Genomic DNA, 9994 nt, shown 5'->3' on the forward strand with positions numbered 1-9994 from the left:
AGGAGCCTTTTCAGTGTGACTATCATCAGGTCAGACCTGGAGCTGGAATTCTCTTCAAAGAGATTAGAGAACCGAGGGGTGGGAAGAAACCGAGTAAAACTTTGTCAGTGTGTATTGCATTCCCAATAATTACGAATATGTTTTACTCTACAAACACTTTTATTCATCCTTTCATAAAGACATACAGATTCTGTCGATCCATGCATGTACACCCACTCCAGCGCTACAATTACAATTACTCTCTGTATTAACTATTATAAGTTGACATCTACGTCAGATCCAGGTGACTCCTTTTGGAAGTCAATGCATAACAATTCAAGACTTTATTAATTCAAACGTGCCAAGGTGACACTGGTCGCGAGCGTTCTTGCCAGTAAATTGCTTTTTTGGTGGGTGCATTAACCACACATGCATGATGCCACCGTATGGAGGTAAATTGAATGCCAGCGGTGCAGGAATTGAATTGTCAATGTCACTTTTCAACATGTGATTTGAAGAGAGCAGTGGTGGAAGAGTACTCACATGTTGTACTAAGTAAAAGTATCAATACTGTAATATAGTAATACTCTGTTACAAGCAAAGGTCCGGAATTAAAAATCTACTTGAGTAAATGTACAAAATATTGGTATCAAGGTATATAGGAGGTGCATGCTACGGTACTGTATGCGGAGGCAGGGAACAGGTATAAAAAATGGACAGGGGTTTCCTAATGTGATCGCGTGCGTGCGTGCGTGCGTGCGTGCGTGCGTGCGTGCGTGCGTGCGTGCGTGCGTGGGTGCGTGCGTGCGTGCGTGCATGTGTGTGTGCGCGTGTGCGTGTGCGCTCAATTTGGAGGAGGCATTGATTTGTCTGCTGTGTCTGACGTGTATGTCAACTGTATTGTACCTAACAATGTTCTGCTCTGGCTGTTTTCCTAGTGTCTGACTGTTTATGTCCTTTGCACAAGGTATTCTTGTACTTCAGTTTATGTGGACATAAATAAATATCTGTCTGTGCGTGCGTGCGTGCGTGTGTGCGTGCGTGCGTGCGTGTGCATCTTAAAAACTATATTTGTCTTTATCAAGTTCAGGCGTGGCACAAAAATATACTAGTCACAGCATTTCTATGTTTATTATGTATGCATTGGCATCTATCCTCCTAGTTGCTGGTTCTGTCATTCATGCAGCTACACAGAGATAACTTTACCTTGGGAAGGGATTGAAACTTTGGAAACAAATTAAATGGGCTACACCTGTGTTTATGAGATACATAATATTTTACGCCGGTTTAGGGCCTAATCCGCAGCTAATCCCCCGAGAGAGGTAATAGCTAAGTGTCAGTTAGCACCCTACAAAGACATGCAAATTACAAGGACCATCATCTGTTCCACACTTAGCCCGTGTCTCCTTTCTCTCTGCATAAACTGCACCTGTGAAACCGTTTCATTGTTTCATTATGTAAAGGTGAAACAGGCTAATTTAACGACTATTGTAAACTGGTGAACCTTGTAAATATGACAATGAAAAGCAGTGCTGTTTTCACACTCCCCCCATTTCCATTTTTATTGGTGCATCATGTGCTAATGTATGAGTATAGAGCCCTGCAATTTATCTTCATATCAGGTTGTTTTTCATGAACATGAATAATTACAGGGCAGAAAAAGACGGGTTTCATTTGAAATGTCAAAATATATGTCTCTGACTATTACAGTTTAATGAAATAATCATGCCAGTCTAATAGATGTATTACTTTCGCATTACCGCATTACCTTCAAGGGATTGGGCGGCACGAGCATTAGATTTGTATCTTTTTTTCATGCACAAATGAGACTTATAACTCAATTAATTCAAAACCATCTGGGAATATATGAAGTGTATTACAATGTTCTGCCTACTCTTAATCATAATGTCATTACCATTAATGTTAATATCTTCCTCTACTTTCCCTTTCCTCTCTCTCTCTCTCTCTCTCTCTCTCTCTCTCTCTCTATCATGCAGGTCTCCTAACTTTCTGAGAACAACCTCCGTCCATGTCGCCAAGGGATACTGCCGTCGGGGAACATGAGTAGTTGCCGGGGCGACCACCTCCAAAACCCTCCGAAGCGAAACAACTAAAATGGGGACTGACCATCCTGCCGTGCTGCGCGCTCAGCTCTAATCCCAGTGGAGAGACGCCTTCTTTTTTTTCCTGCTGACCTTTCTCTCTGCCCTACTGCAGCCCGCTTGCCCCTTCTCCTTTAGCCCTCCTTAGTTTTAAGCACTTCAGCCCTCCCTTTCTTTTTTACACTTGCCTATCTAGACAACCTGAGACATTCCTAGCCTAAACCATGGTCAGCAGACTGCATTCTCCCTCCCTCCTCCTCTGTCTCCTGCTCCCCATGCTGGTGTTCCTCCGCCTGCCTGGCCTGGCAAGAGGGGACTGCTGGCTGATAGAGGGGGACAAGGGCTACGTTTGGCTGGCTATCTGCAGCCAGAACCAGCCGCCGTATGAGACCATCCCCCAGCACATCAACAACACGGTCAGTACAGGGGCATCACATGTGGGACTGAGTTACTAGGGCCCAAGGTGGATTATTAATTATTTTATACTTTAGCAGATATACAAGCTCACAGCGAGCTTGTAGATCTTCTATTTTTGAAAAGTCGTGAAAATGTTGTGAAAATCTTTGAATATATGTATTTTATTTAAGCGAACATTTGTAACTCAAATTTTGCTTCTGGGAGGTCGCTGGAACTAAATATTTTGAGATGGAGGTCCGTGGCCAAATACATATCATTTTGGGGGTCCTTCAGTTTGAGCACCACTGACATAAGAAGAATACAGGTTTTTCAAAAAACCTTAGAAGGATTTGAAATATTAAAAGACACATTTTCAAGATTTTTCCAAAATAGCAGATCTACAAGCTCGCAGCGTGGCACTCGGTGCCGCACTGTGAGCTTGTATATCTGCTATTTTTCAATAGTTAAAGCACAAAATAACGCATAATAATGCGTTCCCTGTCTAAATGGGTTAAACCCCCTCCCCTATGAAGAACATTCATTGGGGGCCCGCAGTGAATGCTTGTACCCAGGGCCCAGAATTTGGTGCGACACCGCTGCGGTCAGTATATAGAAACTCATCTATCAATATGCAAGTTCCATTAATGTCTCTAGGGGTTTTAATATTTACTACTAACATTAGCATGACATTAGGGGCTGAGACCATGACGGTACAGTGTTTTCTAATTCATAAAAGATTGCTGGGTCGCTTACACCATTAACCCCGCACATTTGTCAGCGTTAGTCAATGGTACCGCCCCATTTTTATCATTTGCATAATTATTGTACACTGAATACATTCCATGTATATTCATACAAGCAACATGGAATGGAAAGATGCCCTGTGCGGCTGTGCCCCACCACTTATAAAATAAATGTTTCACAGTGTTGCAAATGTACCCACAATGTGCAAATTGATTTTTAACCACATAAACAACCCTATACCTAATTGACCAGTGTCCCCTAGGGTTCCCGCCCACCCTGTTTTCGCTTTACAATATTTTATGTCAGCGCTGAAAATAGTCAATCTACAAGCTCACAAGATGTTCCAACAGTGAGCTTGTAGATCTGCTATTTTCGCAGAATGTTCACCCCAGGATAGGGAAACTATAGGGTTCAATTGGTTAAAGTTGTGCGGGTTAGCTTTCTGGTATCCTGTGAATGCAGCCCACTTACGTTGAACACTGCCATGAACAACCAATAGTGTGTAAACTGTACACACTCAATTTAGCACACGGCAAGTGTCACTGCCAAGGTGAATCCATTCCAAGTAACAAGCAGCAGATTTAGTGTGATGAAATGCAGTCCCAGTGCCATTGTGTTTTATGAATGATAGCAACCATATCAGTACCGTACCGTATCCACATCACTGCTTTTGAAGCTATGATGGTGTCAGACAAAGGACATACTCCACATATTTGTGCAAAACTTCTATGGTAGCCTTTGCTAAGCTACGACCTTAGATGACATGCTTGCAGTCTCTGGTCAAAAGTGTGGTGATGATGGTGATGATGATGATGATGATGATGATGATGATGACTATACATAAAATTGAACCCAATGAGTGTACAGAGTTACAAATGGACTGGTGATTGTGACCGTAGGTCACTACTTTGTATGAAAGCCTCCGGATCCTGTCTGTCACTCAAAATCACTCATTAACATGTCACTCTTCTCTGTCACTCTTCTTTGTCTGTCACTGTTCTGACATCACAATGACATCACAATATAGCTGACCAGTTCTGACATCACCTCATCCCAGCTCAGCAGAAGGATATAGGATATAGCCCCATACATGGAGATATAGCCATATATGGAGATCCCTGATGTCATCAATATCATCTCGGCTCAGCAGAAGGATATAGCTTGTCTCTCACTCTTCTGACATCACAATGACATCACAATATGGGAACCACACTAACAGAATCACTTTTATGCCCATATATGGAGATCCCTGATGTCATCAATATTAAGCCCATATCTGGGAATGCCCATGTATGGACATATTGTGTCAGTCTCATGTGGTCTATGATGTGCAGTCACATCCATATTTGGGAAAATATGGCCACAGTTTGGCCACATTATGTACAACATAAACAACCAACTACAACCCGAGTCACACTTGCAAATATTCGATCTCACCTTTAAGGTCGAGGTTGCTTCTCGCCCTTAGGGCGTCTTACTGGTTTTGTGATAACCGATGATGATGGTGTTAAAATGAATGATGGTGACAAAATGACACAATGACGATGACAATAATGATGGTGATGGTGTTTGGTGGTATATGTTACCTGTAGGTTCATGACCTGAGGCTGAACGAGAACAAGCTGAAAGCGGTGCTCTTCACCTCCATGTATCGCTTCACCAACCTGACCGACCTCAATCTAACCAAGAATGAGATCAGCTACATTGAAGATGGGGCCTTCGCTGGACAGGCCAACCTACAGGTCTGCAGAACTCAGAGAGTGTTTATTTGACTGTTTGGTTGACTCGACTCGACATTTTGATTTAGTTTTAGACCCTAACCCTAAACCTAACCCTAACCCTGACCCTCTTTTGAATACAATTTCATTTAGTTTTAGTCATATTTTAGTCATCTGAAAAGTTGTTGTTTTAGTCTAGTTTTAGTCAGTTAAATATCATATTATGACTAAATCCACAATTGATTTTGTCGACAATAATATATTTTGTCAGGCCTTGATGGCGTCGGCCTGTTTTGAGGAGTCGTCTTGACTCACAGAACTTGCAATGAAATTGTATTAATTCTGAAACAGGATTTGGTGTTGATACAAACTAAGAAGAATGGTTCAGACAACCTAGCTACTTCAAGATATTGGCCTATAGGTTGACTGCGAGGAGCAGAGACCACTGCCAAAACTGACCAATATCTCAAAATGTTGTTAGAATGAGAAGTTGTACCCAGCAAATCGTTATCCTTGTGAAATAAAAATCACAGCTGCCCCAAGTGGCAGTAAGAGGTAATGCTCTTGCCACGGGTAGTACCAGAACACTCATTGCAGTAAATGTGCAGCATTTTAATTAGTGGCGATGGACTGGTATTATAAGTCTTAAATCCCTAACATGATTTAGATCGAAGACGTGAACAGCTGCAGCTTTAAGGTTACTGTAAGTAACTTTAGGTAAGTGTCAGCTAAACACCCCAATTGGAAAAATGCTTAATATGTGCTGTTTTGACAGGTTCTCCAGCTGGGCTACAATAAGCTGACCAACTTAACCGAGGGCATGCTAAGAGGCCTGGGCCGCATGCAGTGCCTCTTCCTCCAGCACAACCTCATCGAAGTCATTGCCACCAATGCCTTCTGGGAGTGCCCCAGCCTCAGCAGCCTGGACCTGTCCTCCAACAAACTGGCCCGCATTGACCCCTCCACCTTCACCGTCCTGAACAGGCTGATGGTGTGCGAAATGGCAGGGAATCCTTTCCATTGTGGCTGTGACCTGTACAGTTTCCTGACTTGGCTGGAAGCTTTCAATAATGTGACCCACAGCTATGATCGGCTGCAGTGCGAGACTCCTCGTGAGATGTTCGGCTACCCGCTCCTGAGTCCCCTGCCTGGGCACGGGAGGAACGCTAAATCGATTCTGTCAACCATTTGCCGGGACGGCATGATTATTCCCGGGATACCGTCCCTGCGTCCGGACATGGACGGCTCCGGGATGGGCCTGGACAACCCGGATCAGGGACTCTACCACCAGCCCACTGTGACGTCCACAGCTGACCCTACCAACAACCACCAGATCTCCATCAAGCTCCAAACGGTGTCCTTCTACACCGCCTCCCTTATGGTTCAGATCCCCTTGCCATACAGCAAGATGTACATCCTGTCCCAGTACAACCACACTTTTGTTGCGGACATCATGCCCTTGAAAAACAAGAAGGAGATCATCACCCTTGACAAGCTGAGGCCTCACACCAACTACACCTTTTGCGTGGTCTCGGCGAGTAAATCCCAGCGATACAACCACACCTGTCTGTTCTTCGCCACGAGGGCACTGGGTCCGGAGGACCTGCGCGACAACCCCTCCACCACCACCCACTACATCATGACCATCCTGGGCTGTCTCTTTGGCATGGTCATCGTGCTGGGATTTGTTTATTACTGTCTCCGACGGCGACGCATCGAAGAAGAGAAGGAGAAGGCCATTAGTGTGAAGAAGACCATCCTGGAGATGAGGTAAGAAGCGAGTTTAAATATCCTTTATTATTTGACTCTTGCAGAGTTGAAAAGCAACAAGCAGTTTGAAAAATAACTCACGGTTGTTTTCCTGTGATTGTGAGATGAAAAAGTCATTATCAAGAAAACAAAGTGTTTTGTTTTGTTGTGATCATGAGATAGATAAACATATGGACTGCCTTATGTTTCTCTGCATGCTTGTAGTAAGAAAAAGAAAAAGGAAAAACAAACTCTAACCATTTGCACTTTGCATCAATGCGGTTGTGAGCAAGAACATAGTCGCTGAGTCAAACTGAGCATATCAATGTGCTTGTTATTTGAATAACAAACATTGAAATATAAAGGACCACTTGAACCATATAATTGGTCCTCACTAATTATTATAAGACCATTTTTGTGGACTTGGTCTGAGCTTTGTGTGATCACAAAATAGTTCTCGCATGATCGCGAGAAAACTCGACATAAAATGATGAACTTGTACGTATGTTCTCTATGGACTGCCATAGGAACTATAGATTTTGAGTGAGGTCCATGTGCTGGAGTTGAACCAATACATCGCCACATAATGACTGAACTGTGGGCTAATAATACTGTCACTGAAATTGATTTCCTTTGAAGGATTTATGCTGTGGGCTTCGGCGGCTCATTAGTTGTTTGGTTATTGTGATTCATAGAAAGGAAATAACTGGAAATCTATATTCCGAATTCCCAATAGTGCACTTCACTGAGGCACTTTAGGCCGCTATTTCTCATGCCAGTCATTTCATTGAGCTTTAATAAGCCGACCAAATGCAATGTCATCCCGTGGCACACTCTTAATAGGTCTCTATTAAGAGTTGATATAGCTACACAGTCACCCTTAAAAGTCAGTCCACGTGTTTCTCCAGGTATGGCCCAGAGGCGGCGGCGGCGGTGGTTAACGACACGGGTGCCGTCCAGGCACACCACCAGCACCACCATGCCAGTGGGACCGGGGGGAAACTACCCACGTCCGCCTCCTCCAGCACTGGCATGCTCCACGGCTCCACCAACACCAGCTCCTCCCGCCTCTCCACGCTGCCCCAGGTGGAGAAGATGGCCAGTGCCTTCTCGGAGGCCATGAGCGGCAAGGGCAACTACATAGAGGTGAGGACGGGGGAGGGAGTCATGACAGCGGGGGGAGTGGGCGGGGGCGGAGAAGTGGCGCTGGACATGCGCGGCGGGGCAGAGAGCGGGGCGGAGGCCGGAGTGGATTCGGACGACGACCGCGGCTCGGCGTCCGAGATCTCCACCATCGCCAAGGAGGTGGACAAGGTCAATCAGATCATCAACAACTGCATCGACGCCCTGAAGCTGGACGCCTCCGCCTGTGCGGTCAGCAGCGCCTCCGAGCCGGTCTCTTCCTCTCAGCCGCCGGCCTGCGTCGCCTCCCTGCCCCGCAACCTCCTGCCCCTTTCCCCCGGTCACCCTGGAGACCAGGTCATGTCCTCCTCCCCCAAGGTGCACCCCAAGCCTCATCCTCACCCCCAGCCTCACCTGCAGCCTCACCTGCAGCCTCACCTGCAGCCTCACTTGCAGCCTCACCTGCAGCCTCATCTGCAGCCTCACCCCCAGCCTCATGTGCAGCCTCACCCCCACCCTCACCCGTCCATGGCCCCTGTGCCACTGGTCTTGCCCCTGTCCGAGCGGCCGGGCATCAGCGGCGGGGGGTTCCTCTCCCCGCCGTACCGGGACCCGCCACCGGCCAACGCGGTGCGGCCCCTCCAGAGGCAGCTGAGTGCCGACACGGCCGTCGCCGCGGCCATGAAGAACCGCTGCAGCAGCACGCCGTCCTCCGCGGGGTCCGCCAAGAGCGCCCGGGTGTTCAGCGTCGACGTGCCCGAGCAACGCAGCCCCGAGCCCTGCACGTATCCCCCGGAGAAGGGAAGCCCCTGCAGCGGAGGAGGAGGGTGCAGTGGGAACGGCATGGGTAACATTAACGGGGGCGGGGTGGGCGTGAACGGGGCAGGGCTGGGGTGCGGCAACGGGGGCGGGGTGGCGAGTGCGGGGCCACAGCAGCAGCAGCATCATCACCTGGAGGTGCAGCCGGACTACCACTGCTCCGAGCACCGCCACTCCTTCCCCGCGCTCTACTACGAGGGCGCCAATGACTCGCCCTCACAGGCCCAGAAGGTGTCTTTCCTCAAGCCGCTCGGGCGCTCCAAGCGCGACGCCACGGCCGCCTACTCCCAGCTCTCGCCCTCCCGACACCACAATTACAACTCGGGCTACTCCTCCAGCCCGGAGTACTCCTCGGAGAGCACGCTGAGGATCTGGGAGCGCTTCCGGCCTTACAAGAAGAACCCGCGCGAGGAGGCCTCCTACATAGCGGCGGGCCACGCCCTGCGCAAGAAGGTGCAGTTCGCCAAGGACGAGGACCTTCACGACATCTTGGACTACTGGAAGGGCGTGTCTGCCCAGCAAAAGCTGTAGGCCGAGGGAACGGGGTTCAACGTTGAGACGAGGAGAAAACAAGCAAGGTTTGGAATGCAACAGCAGACTTGGATAGTGGAGGCGACGCCGAGTAGATTCATAATATGTAGCAGGATTCCAATGAGCTCTCAAAAATGACGGGTCATTAGAGTAGCGTGGATCCACAGTTGTAGAGGTTATCTGCCTGGGGGGGAGGGTTTCTATTGTTGTTTTTGTTCGGAAGGTATTCAAAAAGGTATTTCAAAGAATCAAGAAGGAAACGAGGCTCCCTGTCCCCGGGCACTTTGGTCCTCGCAGGCCTCCATTCATGGTTTGAATCTCCTCTAATGAACGTGCGAAAGGTGGTGATGAGCAGGTGCCTTCTACCTCATTACCAGCATACAGTAGCTTAGCTATATCGCTCCAAACGCAGCCCCGTCGACTTAAACCCTGTCCCTCTCTCTCCGTTAATCCCATCAAAACCCCCATTCACAAAACAATCATTCCAGCACACCGCCAGCACCTGCTCTCCTATAGAAGCATCATTTAGGTGGATAATAAGGGAGGAATTAGGCACCTTTGTTTTAGAATAGGCTGCATGGGAGGCCGGGAGGACATTAGGGGGCGCGATACTTATCGTGCTAATTGTTCTTCTTGGTAATTAGCTGGTGTGAGAAGAAGTAAGAAGTGGCGGAGGGGGGCTGTGTGGAAGTGTAGGGATGGGGAGGGAACGTTGGACAACACCCGGAAAGTGCATGGTGTGTGTTTCTGCAGCATGCTCATACGGACCGATACGGTACAGAAAACTAGCCAGGTTTAACTGTGCGTGCGCGTGCGCGTGTGTGTGTGTGCGTG

At 47.7% G+C, this 9994-nt stretch overlaps 1 protein-coding gene across 1 annotated transcript; it reads left to right on the forward strand.

The window, feature by feature from the left end:
• Nucleotides 1-2305: 2305 nt before the first annotated feature.
• On the forward strand, nucleotides 2306-9160 carry LOC308281470 (protein phosphatase 1 regulatory subunit 29-like; the record flags this gene model as incomplete). Its single annotated transcript, XM_080721680.1, has 4 exons — nucleotides 2306-2497; nucleotides 4814-4963; nucleotides 5715-6709; nucleotides 7597-9160. The coding sequence occupies 4 exons, from the start codon at nucleotides 2306-2308 to the stop codon at nucleotides 9158-9160; spliced, it is 2901 nt and encodes a 966-aa protein (XP_080577806.1).
• Between the last annotated feature and the right edge of the window lie 834 nt (nucleotides 9161-9994).

The sequence above is a fragment of the Nannobrachium achirus genome, assembly GCF_963921795.1.
Source record: "Nannobrachium achirus genome assembly, chromosome: 3".
Taxonomy (NCBI): Eukaryota; Metazoa; Chordata; class Actinopteri; order Myctophiformes; family Myctophidae; genus Nannobrachium; species Nannobrachium achirus.